The 14,310-nt window shown below is 52.8% G+C and overlaps 1 protein-coding gene across 3 annotated transcripts in view; it reads left to right on the top strand.

Moving 5' to 3' along the window:
* TLN1 (talin 1) overlaps window positions 1–14,310 on the top strand; it is a 31,868-nt gene that overhangs the window by 6,052 nt on the left and 11,506 nt on the right. For 2 of the 3 annotated variants that reach the window (XM_019663281.1, XM_019663282.1), the window contains exons 2-34: window positions 490–652; window positions 895–992; window positions 1,261–1,390; window positions 1,470–1,622; window positions 1,880–2,022; window positions 2,135–2,262; window positions 2,979–3,039; window positions 3,681–3,785; window positions 4,127–4,282; window positions 5,033–5,134; window positions 5,305–5,381; window positions 5,588–5,768; window positions 5,954–6,067; window positions 6,178–6,286; window positions 6,508–6,716; window positions 6,887–6,985; window positions 7,400–7,450; window positions 8,003–8,170; window positions 8,358–8,652; window positions 9,198–9,364; window positions 10,203–10,331; window positions 10,510–10,626; window positions 10,733–10,846; window positions 11,047–11,181; window positions 11,336–11,464; window positions 11,646–11,748; window positions 11,880–12,088; window positions 12,476–12,595; window positions 12,806–13,003; window positions 13,182–13,321; window positions 13,509–13,602; window positions 13,706–13,795; window positions 13,910–14,032. In XM_019663281.1, coding sequence (XP_019518826.1) covers window positions 523–652; window positions 895–992; window positions 1,261–1,390; window positions 1,470–1,622; window positions 1,880–2,022; window positions 2,135–2,262; window positions 2,979–3,039; window positions 3,681–3,785; window positions 4,127–4,282; window positions 5,033–5,134; window positions 5,305–5,381; window positions 5,588–5,768; window positions 5,954–6,067; window positions 6,178–6,286; window positions 6,508–6,716; window positions 6,887–6,985; window positions 7,400–7,450; window positions 8,003–8,170; window positions 8,358–8,652; window positions 9,198–9,364; window positions 10,203–10,331; window positions 10,510–10,626; window positions 10,733–10,846; window positions 11,047–11,181; window positions 11,336–11,464; window positions 11,646–11,748; window positions 11,880–12,088; window positions 12,476–12,595; window positions 12,806–13,003; window positions 13,182–13,321; window positions 13,509–13,602; window positions 13,706–13,795; window positions 13,910–14,032 — 4,377 coding nt within the window. In that variant the 5' untranslated portion in view covers window positions 490–522. The remainder of the gene's footprint in view (window positions 1–489; window positions 653–894; window positions 993–1,260; window positions 1,391–1,469; window positions 1,623–1,879; window positions 2,023–2,134; window positions 2,263–2,978; window positions 3,040–3,680; window positions 3,786–4,126; window positions 4,283–5,032; window positions 5,135–5,304; window positions 5,382–5,587; window positions 5,769–5,953; window positions 6,068–6,177; window positions 6,287–6,507; window positions 6,717–6,886; window positions 6,986–7,399; window positions 7,451–8,002; window positions 8,171–8,357; window positions 8,653–9,197; window positions 9,365–10,202; window positions 10,332–10,509; window positions 10,627–10,732; window positions 10,847–11,046; window positions 11,182–11,335; window positions 11,465–11,645; window positions 11,749–11,879; window positions 12,089–12,475; window positions 12,596–12,805; window positions 13,004–13,181; window positions 13,322–13,508; window positions 13,603–13,705; window positions 13,796–13,909; window positions 14,033–14,310) is intronic. The other variant, XM_019663283.1, reaches the window with a different exon arrangement.

Here is a 14,310-nt window from a genome sequence, read left to right as displayed (position 1 = left end):
AAGTTGTGACAAGAAAGGTCACATGATGAGTCAGGGCAGAGCTCTGAAAATCCCACATGGTAGAGCCAGCAGAATTTAATGGGAGACAAAGAGAGAAAAAGACTGAACCAGAAAAGGGTGAAAACAAGGCAGAGGCAGGGCTGGGAAAGGAGCAGGGAAAAGGGGGCAAGAGAGAGACACTTGAAAGAAAGAAGGGAGGCACAGATCCCAGTGGTGAGGACAGAGCGCCGTTTTCAGGTAGCACTACATTTCAGACGTGTCCTTGCACCTTGCAGACCAGCCTCTCCTTCAGTTGTCTTAGGTATTTAGGACTGGTCCTTTTGATGTAATTGATCTTTTACTCTTTAAAATTATGAAATAAAACAAAAACAACCTCATTACCATGTGTGTTGGTGAGTCCCTTTCAAAAACACCCCTCCCTGGGTCTCCATCTGGGGGACCGCCTCTCCTCTAATGAGGATGTTCTAATGCCCTGATGCCACGGGCCAGGTATAGCCAGGCTGGAGAGGAAAACCTGCCACCATGGTTGCACTTTCGCTGAAGATCAGCATTGGAAATGTGGTGAAGACGATGCAGTTCGAGCCGTCCACCATGGTGTACGACGCCTGTCGCATCATTCGTGAGCGTATCCCAGAGGCCCTGGCTGGCCCTGGTGAGTCTGATTACCCAGGTGGCTGGGGCGGGAATCCTCAATCCTTTCTGTTCCCAGGCTCTTGGCCTTGAGCAATGACCCTATTGTCCCCCAAGGCTACTCATCCCTCAGGTCTATGCTCCATGGTTCCCTCCTTCCCCTTTAGGCCCAGAGTCACTGAGGAAATAATATGGCGCAGTGGTGCAGCCATTCAGTCACATTGGGGTCCTCATAAGTCTGAGATGATCCATCCTCTCTTTTAGCCAGCGACTTTGGGCTGTTTCTGTCAGATGATGACCCCAAAAAGGGTATATGGCTGGAGGCCGGGAAAGCTTTGGATTACTACATGCTCCGAAATGGGGTGAGTATCACTTCATCAGGGATCACCAACATTCTCTTCCATCAACTTCCCCATTCCACCTCCTATTTTCAGGACCCAGATCTGTTGTCTCTGATCCCTCCCATGCTTTCTGTCTCTTACAGGCGGTCCTAATACCCTGCTTTTGAGTGAGCCATCATTGCCCTCCTTCTAGTAATCTCCTTTCCTTCCCTCTGGCTGTGTGAAAAGGAAGTAATACTAATACCTCTTACTTAAAGTGGGCTCCTACCCCCTATTCTTGCCCCAACAGGACACCATGGAGTACAGGAAGAAACAGAGACCCCTGAAGATCCGTATGTTAGATGGAACTGTGAAGACTATCATGGTGGATGACTCAAAGACTGTCACCGACATGCTCATGACCATCTGTGCCCGCATTGGTAAGAGGTCTCAGTCCAGCTCTGCCAGAAGATATGGATGCAGTGCCTGGCATGCTACCAACCCCTCCTCCTCCCCTAGGCATCACCAACCACGATGAATATTCTCTGGTTCGAGAGCTAATGGAAGAGAAAAAGGAGGAGGTGACAGGGACCTTACGAAAGGACAAGACACTGCTGCGAGATGAAAAGAAGATGGAGAAACTCAAGCAAAAATTGCACACAGATGACGAGTGTAAGCAGAAATGGAAAAAAGAGGGCCCTGGAAATGGTCGGGGGGCAGGGGGTAGCCATTCATTATTTATTGAACACCTGTTCTTGTAAGGCACTGTTGTAGACACTAGGGATGCATCAGTAGTAAAACAAAGTCTCCCATTCACAGAACTTAGCATATTAGTGAGAGAAGGTAAGAAATGAAGAAATAAAAAGCCAGAGACCAGTCAGCACAGAGGCCATGGGGGCTTGGCATTGAGGGGATTCTCTGTGTCCCAGTGAACTGGCTGGACCATGGCCGCACACTGAGGGAACAGGGAGTGGAGGAGCACGAGACACTTCTGCTGCGGAGGAAATTCTTCTACTCAGACCAGAATGTGGACTCCCGAGACCCCGTGCAACTGAACCTTCTTTATGTGCAGGTGTGGAGAGGACTTGCCCAGGGGAGTGGAGGTAGGGAGAGGGGACGGAAGCACAGGGAGGGGCATCCCTTTGCCCACGCACAAATTCGCCTCCTTTCCCTGTGCTCTCCAGGCACGAGATGACATCCTGAATGGCTCCCACCCCGTCTCCTTCGACAAGGCCTGTGAGTTTGCTGGCTTCCAATGCCAGATCCAGTTTGGGCCTCACAATGAGCAGAAGCACAAGGCCGGCTTCCTTGAGTGAGTAACCCACATCCCACACTCTCAGGGCCCGGGACTCCCAGCCATTGTGACCCTAGTAGGCCTGTCTCCATCCCAGGCCTACTCACCTCGTGTTTTCTCCTGAGATACCAGGGTTTGACCCACATGAGTACCTTTTTAGCTTCCATCCGCCATTTATCTCCTCACTGGCCCCATGTGAAATAGGAATGTGGTCCCAGTTTCTGCCCCTATCACCTATGTCTGAAGCAAGCATGAAACTTTTTTGACCTTCTCTGGAGAATTTTACTGCAGTAGCCAGAGGGAAATAGGGTACGTTTTTACTCATAGGGAACATTTAAAAAGTCTCACAAGTCTTCATCCATTGGTATTGCTCAGAATGTAGTTTGGTGTGGCTTTCTCAGCTTCCTACAGGCATGGGCAGTCTTCTAGTGAGCTCCTCCTGCTCTCGGTTCCCTGAAATGGTGCTCTTGACCCTCATTCCCTCAGGGACTGAGCCTCCAACTCAAGTTCCCTCAGTCCCTTTCCCTGTAGGGAGAGACACAGGCTGCATTCAAGAGCTAATGCTAAGTCACCTCGATTTCAGAGACAATCCAGACTCTGTTCCCTCACAGTCTTCCTTCTCCCCAAAGATAACACTGTCCTAGACATGCCCTCACACCCCTAGGCCCACAGTCCATGGCCATTATGTCCCCGATGCTGTCCACTACATGCTGACCCTCCCTTTTCTGGTGTAGCCTGAAGGACTTCCTGCCCAAGGAGTATGTGAAGCAGAAGGGAGAGCGTAAGATCTTCCAGGTGAATGGGGACAGGGGAAAGCATTTGGGATGACCCGGGAGCTTTGCTGCTTAATCCTACTGACTAAATGGACCCTCACCCCCTCCCGATCTGCTCCCACCTTGCTTCACCCACCAAGCTGTTCTCCCACCTCTCCTGTGCCAAGTGAGCAGAAGACCTGGGCTTTAAGTCTCAGCTCCATCACTGCATTTGCCGTGGAATTCAATATTCTTGTTTTCTTTTGTTTGCATGGGATAACAGTACCTGCCCTGTGTAGGATTGATAGGAAAATCAAATGAGACAATATACCTGAAATTACTGTGAAAAGTATATCTTTGAACAAATGTAAGGTGTTATCCCCACTCTTTGAATACTCAGCCCAAAAGGCCTTCAATTTGACCTACTTCTTAACTATCCATTCATGTCTTCAGAATGTTTGCAAGTTCCGTAACTATATCCCTTGTTCCATCGCTTCTGCAGAGCCTTTTCAGCCCCCAGCCCCATCATCCTGTCTTTCTCATATCCTGTACTCCCTAACCTTTCCTCCTGTCCTGTGTCCCCATAATACTCTCCCATTATAGTTAACATCCCAACTTAAATCCTTGTCAGTGATATTATCCTCCCCAAATTTTGCTAAATTTTTCCCCGTTTCATTCTCTAAGGCACACAAGAATTGTGGACAGATGAGTGAGATCGAGGCCAAGGTACGCTACGTGAAGCTAGCCCGTTCCCTCAAGACATATGGCGTCTCCTTCTTCCTGGTTAAGGTGGGTTACGGACCCTTCTCACTGTCCTCATTTCGCTTTTACCCTTTTCTATCTGAAAATCTCTGACCCTACCCTCAGTCACATTTCCCAGCATTTCATAGGAGCCCCATTCTCTGCCTTGTGAATACTTGTCCGTTGTCAGTTCTCCACCACCACTTCCCTCCCAACCCTGCATTTTCTGTCCCGTTCCCTTTTCCCTAAAGCAGCCATGTCCTGGGTCCATTCCTTGACACCCTAGTTTAGCACTCCTTCCCACCCTTGTGGTCTTGATCTGATCATTCACTATTCACTTCTCATTTAACCTCTGACTTATGACACCAATAATAACCTCTGTCTCATAGGAAAAGATGAAAGGAAAGAACAAGCTGGTGCCCAGGCTTCTGGGCATCACGAAGGAGTGTGTGATGCGAGTGGATGAGAAGACCAAAGAAGTGATCCAAGAATGGAACCTCACCAACATCAAACGCTGGGCTGCCTCTCCCAAGAGCTTTACCCTGGTGAGCCTGGGGACCCAGAGGAGAAAGGGCTTTGGAGTTTTCAGAGAAAGGGCAGCTCCAGAGGTCTTTCCACCTCCCTTGGGGCAGGTGCACTGAACATGACTCCAGAAAAAAGAAGAGCTTTGGAACTGTTGCAGGAATATGAAGGTTAGAGTAGAGGAGAAGCTCCTGGAGAGTGAGTTATGCTTAAATGAAACTTATTCTTTAAAATCAACAGAACAAAATTGTAAACGGCAAGCTGAGATCACAGGAAGATTGGGGAGCGGGAAGAAAAAAGTGATAGAAAAACAGGCCTTCCCTCTTGCAGCAGCAACTATTTACTGTAACTCTCCCCTCTGGCTTCCTATTTTGGTGTTATAAATTGAAACTGATACCAACTTGACGAAGTGCCCCAGTGAGAGAGAAATTAGTAAATGCTAGTTTTCCATTTTAGATACAGGTGCTAACCTTCAAGTGTGGTCATTTAATGGTAAATGTTAGTGTCCTCCCAAGTTTATTATCAGGGTGAGAGAAAAGAGATTTCCTAAATGGCATGTACTTGAAACTGTGTAGCATAAAGACCACACCTCAGAAATAAAATATTTCCCTCCAAGGAGGAAAATAAAGAAATGGGCTTTTTCCTAGAGGGCTGTTGGCATGGGGAGAAACCCTCATCTGCTCGACCTTGGGGCTCCCATCCTACCCTTTTCCATGGGTAATTTCCTGGGTAAATTCAGTCTTTCCCACTGAACCCCTGCCTTATCACCCTAGGATTTCGGGGACTATCAAGATGGCTACTACTCAGTACAGACGACTGAGGGGGAGCAGATCGCACAGCTCATTGCTGGCTACATCGATATCATCCTTAAGAAGGTGAGCACTGCCTCCCCCCAGCCTTCTCTTTACCTTCCCATACCTTCTTCTCAAGCCGGTCCTTTAGAAATGGAGACCCACATTCTGGAAAATGGCTGATTGGGGAAAGAAGAGCCTGCCTTTCCCCCACTTCCTCTTCTTTAACTCTTGTTCCTTTTTCCTTCCTACAGAAAAAAAGCAAAGATCACTTTGGGCTGGAGGGAGATGAGGAGTCTACTATGCTGGAGGACTCGGTGTCCCCCAAAAAGTACGAAGGGAGCTGGGCTGATCCTATCCCTCGGGCAGGAAGGCCAGGCTTGACTCCAAGGACTGTTGGGGGTGGGGAATCCTTAGGCTGTAATGAGACCTCACACACCCCCTAGACCACAGGACCTGCAAAGGCAGTAGAGCTGGGTGGGAAGGGGATAAGAGGAGGAAGACCTCTGAGTGCTCCTCAGTATGTTCCCTCTCTAGGTCGACAGTCCTTCAGCAGCAGTATAACCGGGTGGGGAAAGTAGAGCATGGCTCTGTGGCCCTGCCTGCCATCATGCGCTCTGGAGCCTCTGGTCCTGAGAATTTCCAGGTGGGCAGCATGCCACCTGCCCAGCAGCAGATTACTAGTGGCCAGATGCACCGAGGACACATGCCTCCTTTGGTAAGAGTGCCCCCACTGCCACCACAGTTCCAGCCTCCCTACCCCCGCCCTCCCCCTCTCAGCTGGGCCTAGCCAGAGGTTAGGCAGCCGTTTCCCCGTCCCTATTTGTGTTCCTCTCCCTAGCCTCAGGTTCCCTTTTCCCTTCTCTTTCTTCTGAATGTGTCCTCTTACTCCTCTCCTTGTAGACTTCAGCCCAGCAGGCACTCACTGGAACCATCAACTCCAGCATGCAGGCTGTGCAGGCTGCTCAGGCCACCCTGGATGACTTTGATACTCTGCCGCCTCTGGGCCAGGATGCTGTGAGTATGGGATGGAGGAGAGACCAGTGGTACTGAAGCCGGGACTCCAAGGAACAGGGTTGAGGTTAACCAAAGTGGAGCAGATCTTAAGGTTTGTTTCTTTCTCTCAGGCCTCAAAGGCCTGGCGGAAGAACAAGATGGATGAATCAAAGCATGAGATCCACTCTCAGGTAGATGCCATCACAGCCGGTACTGCCTCCGTGGTAAACCTGACAGCAGGTAGGCTGGACACCAAGCTCATTGTGGGTGGTGGATGAGCGAGTGCAAGCAGTGTGACTGGCTCGGGAGTGACTGCACCTTGACTCATGCAAGGGACTGTGTGTTGTGTACGTCTCTCTCAGGATGTGTGTGTGTGACTAATCGCCTATGACTGCTCCTTCCCAGCCTGTCGTCTAGCCTGCCCTGTCTCTCACACATGCTCCTCTCCCTCCTCCCCTCAGGGGACCCTGCAGAGACAGACTATACTGCAGTGGGCTGCGCAGTCACCACCATCTCCTCCAACCTGACGGAAATGTCCCGTGGCGTGAAGCTGCTGGCTGCCCTGCTGGAGGATGAAGGCGGCAGTGGCCGTCCCCTGCTGCAGGCAGCGAAGGGCCTCGCCGGGGCAGTGTCAGAGCTGCTACGTACTGCCCAGCCAGCCAGTGCTGAGGTCAGGGGCCATGGGGCTGGCGCTAGGGAACAGAGAGGGTTCAAACCCATGGAGAAGGGGGCAGTCCAAGTCGCAGAATGGAAGTGTGGGGCCCGTGGGCACATAGTACCCATCCCATGGGCATGTGGGCAGGGGTTGGGCAGCTTCTGACTGGTGTTCACTCTCCACAGCCCCGTCAGAACCTGCTGCAAGCAGCTGGGAACGTGGGCCAGGCCAGTGGGGAGCTGTTGCAGCAAATTGGGGAAAGTGATACTGACCCTCACTTCCAGGTTGGTGGCTTACCCAAACCCCAGAACCCCAGCTTCTAGGAGGTGACCTCTGATCCTGAGACCAGCTCCTAGTCCTCCTACTCTGAATTGACCCCTCAGAGCCAACCTGAACCTCCGTTTCCAGAAATGGCACTGGGAATCTCCAGTCCCTTTTTAGGGGATGAGAATTCAGAACCCCTGAATCCAAACTTAACCTACTAGCTCACCCTTGGCCCTAATTGATGATATTTTTTAGCCGCCTGTCATCTTTTCCCTGTCTTTCCCATACATGACCCTTGCCCCAACGTGAGGACATCTTGAACCCCTATCCAGCCCTTTAGATCTTAACACCCTGGACACTGTTCCTCTAGCCCACCCTTCCCCACCTCATGCCAGTTTCCTCAGCTGACGTGTCGTCCTGGATTTCCCATGCAGATATGTGCACCCAGAGGGGCTGGGGTTCGATCTCCCTCTGATCCCCCCACGGTAACGGCCTCTGGCCTGGGCCTTCCCAGCTTTGTCCTCGCTGAGCCGTATACACTCGCTTTTGCACCTCTCCCCCAGCCTGCTGGGGGAGCAGGACATGATAGGAGATGGGGAGGAAGGGCTCAGGAAATGGGATCAGGGAGGGTAGTACAGGGACTTGTTCCCAAGACTCCAGGGTGACAGCATCCAACCAAGATTGAGAAAGAAGGGAGAAAAGAAGCTGGGGATGGAAGGGACCCCCGGAGGTACCTCCTTCCTCCATCCCACTGGAACAGCCCTGCCCTTCCCTCCCATTGCCGACCGAGTGTATCCGCCTCGCACATTTCTCCCTTTGGTGTAGGCTCTGTTTCTCTTGGTGTGGGTCTGTTCCACGGTGGGGGTTCTGTCCTACTGGGCGCTCAAGGCAGGGGCTTGGGGTAGACTCTGGTTGCTTCTGCATACACTGTCTTGTGATTGGAGTCAGTGGGAATAATGAACCAGCTTATGCCTCTGAGAAGGGTCCAGGTATCCTAAGCCAAATCTCAGGCCATGCTGACTGCTCTTTTCTCACAGGACGTACTAATGCAGCTAGCCAAGGCCGTGGCAAGTGCTGCAGCTGCCCTGGTCCTCAAGGCCAAGAGTGTGGCCCAGCGGACAGAGGACTCGGGGCTTCAGACCCAGGTTATTGCTGCGGCAACACAGTGTGCCCTGTCCACCTCCCAGCTGGTGGCCTGCACCAAGGTGAGTCCCAAAGGCTGTCCTAGCCTGTGCCACGGGGTGATGCTGCCACCCACACGAGAGCCTCATTTTATCTCTTTGGCTCCTGAGAACTCATTACCCAACCCAGTGACTATTGGGAACGCCACAAACACCCCACTTCATGACTCGTTTCCCTTGCCTACATCTCTTACACCCAGTTTGCCCACAGGTGGTGGCACCTACAATTAGCTCACCTGTCTGTCAAGAGCAGCTGGTGGAGGCAGGACGACTAGTGGCCAAAGCCGTGGAGGGTTGTGTGTCTGCCTCCCAGGCAGCCACAGAGGATGGGCAGCTACTGCGGGGGGTAGGAGCAGCGGCCACAGCTGTCACCCAGGCCCTGAATGAGTTGCTGCAGCACGTGAGGGCCTATACCACAGGGGCTGGACCTGCTGGCCGTTATGACCAGGCCACTGACACCATCCTTACTGTCACCGAGAACATCTTCAGCTCCATGGGTGATGCTGGTAAGGACACCACCCTGGGAAGACAAAGAACCCCAGTGAAGTTTGCCAAGCCCATTGGACGTTCCCTTGCAGACCTGACCTCCCCCTAAGGACTCAGCAGCGTAGACTGGGTATTTAATCTCCAGTTCCCCATCTGAAAAGCAGGGATATAATCCCTGCTCTGCCTTCCTTGGCACATTTAAAGAATATATCAAAGTGTATACAAAAATAGATGGAAAGTGTCATTATTAGGAGATTGCGTTCCCCACTCCACTCTACCCTGTCACCACCAAAAGCCTTCACCAATAGTTTTTCATCCTCTCAAGACTATTTGCTAAAAACACCCATTGAAGACTGTTTTCCTTCCCATCAGGGCCCACCAGGAAATCTGTTTCTCTCCAAGATCCTAAACCCGAAAAACAATAACTTCCGGGAAATCACTTGAGAATTTCCCCCAGTCTCTTTACTGTTTTGAAAAGCCCCATCTATCCCATCTATTTTGTCTGCGCCACTTTCCTGCACCCCAGCACCCTCTCAATCCATACCTGATTGTGCCCTGCTCTCAGGTGAGATGGTGCGACAGGCCCGCATCCTAGCCCAGGCCACGTCTGACCTGGTCAATGCCATCAAGGCTGATGCCGAAGGGGAGAGTGATCTGGAGAATTCCCGCAAGCTGTTAAGCGCTGCCAAGATCTTAGCTGATGCCACAGCCAAGATGGTGGAGGCTGCCAAGGTACCGAGACTTCTGTGCAGACTCCCAAACTGGGCCCTGAGGGAAGTAGACCCGTCTAGACAGTCACACTCATCTGATGAGGAAACCCAGGAGAAGCAGAAAATACAAGAGAACACATACAGGAGCACTCAGGAAGTAACTGTATCCCTAAGCTGCGGGTGGGCGGTGGCCCAGGCTTCCAGCCAGTGTCATCTCCAAAGTCCTCGCTGACTGACTGGCAATCAGACCCTTTTTCTTTCTCTAAGTCCAAGGTCTGCTGTTCCACTTTTCCCTACTTTGCTGCCACCACCTGCCTGGGACCCCTCTGTTTTCTGGCTCTCCTGTGAATGCACATAAGCCTTCAGTCTCGGGGCTCCGCTGCTAGCTAGCCCTGCAGACAAGGCCCAGGGACACAGGGTGCAGAGGACCCTCAGGACGAAGCCAAAAGATTCCCAGGCCTGGGATTTTTCAGTTTGCAGGAGTAACTGGGTCCCCTGCTTTGGTATTGCTGAAGTTCCCTGCTCTAAACTGTGTCCTTATTCCAAAGAGCCCTGCTCAACCCTATTTGCTAGTGGTATTTTGTGGGGAGTAGAGGGAAAAACATGGCCCTTTCTCCAAAGAGGAGAAGAAGAAACAGTTCCACCTAAAGAAGGATTTCAGCCTCCCAAAGTGACTCCGGGGTCACCCCAAGGTTTCCTATTCGCCTGCCTGAGGCGGCTCACCTCAACAGAGATTACCTTTCAGTTGGGATACTAGAAATGACTTCAGGAGAAGAAGTCTGAGTCTGGAGGGGTCAGAGCAGAGCTTATTCAGGATCCACAGGGATTCTGGGTGGTGACTGTCAGTCCACCTCTCTCAGGGAGCAGCCGCCCACCCTGACAGTGAGGAGCAACAGCAGCGGCTTCGGGAGGCAGCTGAGGGTCTACGCATGGCGACTAATGCAGCTGCACAGAATGCCATCAAGAAAAAGCTGGTGCAGCGCCTGGAGGTGAGGCTAGGAAACAAACCAGGAGCGAGAGCGGGGTGCTGTGGGAGGGCTGAAACTGGAGGGGTGTGTATGGAGAGAGAGTCACCTAATACTTCCTTGGAGGGTGGCATAGGCAGGGTAGGCCAGGGACTGGGTATGGGAATGCCCGGGGCTTGTCCTGACCATTCTGTCCTCACAGCATGCAGCCAAGCAGGCTGCAGCCTCAGCTACGCAGACCATCGCTGCGGCCCAACATGCAGCCGCCACCCCCAAGGCGTCTGCTGGCCCCCAGCCCCTGCTGGTGCAGAGCTGCAAGGTAAGACCACAGGACGCTTTGTGGGGGCAGGAGGTGTGGGAGGAAAGGGACTTTCCCCCAGTCTGGGGTTGGGGGTGGGGGATTCTCATGACATTTTCACCTACAGGCTGTGGCAGAGCAGATTCCACTGCTGGTGCAGGGCGTCCGAGGAAGCCAAGCTCAGCCTGACAGCCCCAGTGCCCAGCTAGCCCTCATTGCTGCCAGCCAGAGCTTCCTGCAGGCAAGGCACCCTCTCCCCACCTCTCAGACCAGATGCTCCCCACCCTTCTAAGTCCCCTAGAGCTCCCACAGTTTAAACCTCTGCGAGTAGCCTCTGTCCCAGTATTGAGCTGGATTGCTCACCATTTCCTGTCTGTCAGTCCCTGTACCAAGCCCGGGGGAAAGATGGTACCCTTCATCTGCCAACCTGTTCCCCAACAGCCAGGTGGGAAGATGGTGGCCGCTGCAAAGGCCTCAGTGCCAACAATTCAGGACCAGGCTTCGGCCATGCAGCTGAGTCAGTGTGCCAAAAACCTTGGCACCGCGTTGGCTGAACTTCGTACTGCTGCCCAGAAGGTATGGGAGCTGGCTGTCTTTTTGGAAGATGGGGGTAGAGTTCTGGGATGATGGGAAATCTGCAGAATAACCCAAAACGGGGATAATCATGTAAGCTGAGACATCAGTGGGATGAGCAGTACCTCCTACACCCCAAACCCTCATATCACTGTAGGCTCAGGAAGCATGTGGGCCTTTGGAGATGGATTCTGCACTGAGTGTGGTACAGAATCTGGAGAGAGACCTGCAGGAGGTGAAGGCAGCAGCTCGAGATGGCAAGCTTAAACCCTTACCTGGGGAGACGGTAAGTATTCTTAAACTTCATTCTTACCCAAACCTGAAGTCTGTCTTCCCAGGAACCTGTGCCCCAGACCTGCCCAAATCTTCATTTAAACTGCTGGATTTCCCCAAATAGCTTCCCAGCCTCCCTCTTCTCAGTTCCTTCTGCACCTAATCCCACCCTGAGACTCCCCTTTCATCCCTAGATGGAGAAATGTGCCCAGGACCTGGGCAACAGCACCAAAGCAGTGAGCTCTGCCATTGCCCAGCTACTGGGGGAGGTTGCCCAAGGCAATGAGAATTATGCAGGTATGTGGGTAGGGCCAGGAATGGGGCATATGGTGAGGGGGATGGAGGAATAGGAGCGGACAGAGGGATGGGACTGAGAGAGGAAACCACTGGGATCAAGTGCCTTTTCCCTTCCTCTTTTGTCTCCCCAGGTATTGCTGCTCGGGAGGTGGCAGGTGGGCTGCGGTCGCTGGCCCAGGCTGCTAGGGGCGTAGCTGCCCTGACATCAGACCCTGCAGTGCAGGCTATTGTGCTTGACACGGCCAGTGATGTACTGGACAAGGCCAGCAGCCTCATTGAAGAGGCGAAAAAGGCAGCTGGCCATCCAGGGGACCCTGAGAGCCAGCAGCGGCTTGCCCAGGTCAGGTACTGGGAAGGGGCCACTTTCTCCCTCTCCCCCAGACCCCAGCAGAAGGCCCACTGTGATTGGGGCAAAGCCTCACCCACACTGACAGAGGGACAGCCTCTAAGGACTGCTCTTGAGATCTCCTCTCTGGGTCCTACCCTTTCTCTCCATCCTAGTACAAGTGCTTCAGTCAGACAGTCAGGGGCCCAGCTAAAGACCAAGTTTGGGGAACTTTGATCACTGTCATTAATATCCTAACTTCAGCCTGCTCAGCTAACATCCCCTTTCCCTTTTAGAGACAACAGAGCAGTTATCTTTCGTGTCCTATGGGTGGAGGGGATGTCCCAAACTGTTTCCATTTTGGCAACCCCCCATCAACCCCTCATCTCCTTCCTACCTCAGGTGGCTAAAGCAGTGACCCAGGCACTGAACCGCTGTGTCAGCTGCCTCCCTGGCCAGCGAGATGTGGATAATGCCCTGAGAGCAGTGGGAGATGCCAGCAAGCGACTCCTGAGTGACTCGGTAGGAGGCCTGGGGCTGTGAGGGGCACACAGGAGCCAAAAACCTCCAAGTTTCTCTTTCCACCTGTAGAACTCTTCTTCACCCTGACTTCCCAGATTTATCCCCTTTCATTACTCCCAGGCTCTGGGCCCACCTTCCAGCACTCCTTTACCAAGCTCTCCCTCGCATCATTCCTCATTTTTGCACTTGACTTTCTCTCTGACCCTGCAGCTTCCCTCTAGCACTGGGACATTTCAAGAAGCTCAGAGCCGGTTGAATGAAGCCGCTGCTGGGCTGAATCAGGCAGCCACAGAACTGGTGCAGGCCTCTCGGGGAACCCCTCAGGACCTGGCTCGAGCTTCAGGTCGATTTGGACAGGACTTCAGCACCTTCTTGGAAGCTGGTGTGGAGATGGCAGGACAGGCTCCGGTATGAATAGGCACAGGGTTAGATAGGAGGCACATGTGTGACCGTGGAGTCCTGCCCTCCTCCCTGCTCCCTCCCCTCCCAAATCGATAGCAGTACTTGAGTGCCTGGGACAGAAGATCCCTTTTAGAGACAGATAAGAAAGGACTGGACAATATGTTGACCTCCTCACCTTCAACAGAGCCAGGAGGACCGGGCCCAGGTCGTGTCCAACCTGAAGGGCATCTCCATGTCTTCAAGCAAACTTCTCCTGGCTGCCAAGGCCCTGTCCACAGACCCTGCTGCCCCCAACCTCAAGAGTCAGCTGGCTGCGGCTGCCCGGTAAGTAGGAGCTAGGGAGCCCAGCCTGGAATGTTGGAGAAAGAATGTTGGACATCTTCATGAGATGTCCCCAGCTTAGAAGTGGTTCCACCCAAAAGAGATATAACTAGGGACTCGCTGTGTAGATGGGACCCAGGAATGCTGGCCCACCTGTGCACCCATTCTCTCACCCTTCTGTTCCTGCCAGGGCGGTGACCGACAGCATCAACCAGCTCATCACCATGTGCACCCAGCAGGCGCCAGGCCAGAAAGAGTGTGACAATGCCCTGCGGGAACTGGAGGTCGGCACTTGGCAAGCTAACAGGGCTGGAGGTTGAGGAGGGGGTTACGGGTTTAGGGGCGTGGGAGGTGTCTTAGATCTTACTTCACTCTCCGCCTACACAGACTGTTCGGGAACTCCTAGAGAACCCAGTCCAGCCCATCAATGACATGTCCTACTTTGGCTGCCTGGACAGTGTAATGGAGAACTCAAAGGCAAGTGCAGCTGGGAACCCAGGAGGGCAGAGGGCAGGAAGATGGAACTAACCAGGGGCTGCTCTACCCCTCTGACAACAGGACCTAACTCTCCTGATACCCTCCGTTCCTCAGGTCCTGGGTGAGGCCATGACTGGCATCTCCCAGAATGCCAAGAATGGAAACCTGCCAGAGTTTGGAGAGGCCATTTCCACAGCCTCCAAGGCCCTCTGTGGTTTCACCGAGGCAGCTGCCCAGGTAATTCTCCTGAGGTGATTCCTGTAATGCCCTGCTTTCCTTTCTCCACCTCCTCATAGCCTGACACACACGTAGATAAGTCAAGAAGTTATGTTTGCAAAAACAGCTCTATGGAAATGGGGGTTCTTTCCCCCTCCTGAAGTGCAGATATTTGTAAGTAATCATAGAACACCAACAATTCTGATTGCTGTCACTCCTAAACCCTGGTGCTTTGGGTTATGATTACACTGGCCAACCACTGGGCCTTTTCCAGCCCTGGCTTTCTTGGTATATACTAA

The sequence above is a fragment of the Hipposideros armiger genome, unplaced genomic scaffold (genome assembly GCF_001890085.2).
Source record: "Hipposideros armiger isolate ML-2016 unplaced genomic scaffold, ASM189008v1 scaffold_388, whole genome shotgun sequence".
In the NCBI taxonomy this organism is placed as follows: Eukaryota; Metazoa; Chordata; class Mammalia; order Chiroptera; family Hipposideridae; genus Hipposideros; species Hipposideros armiger.
Note: the sequence above shows the minus strand (reverse complement) of the source record. Positions and strands in the feature narration are given on the sequence as shown.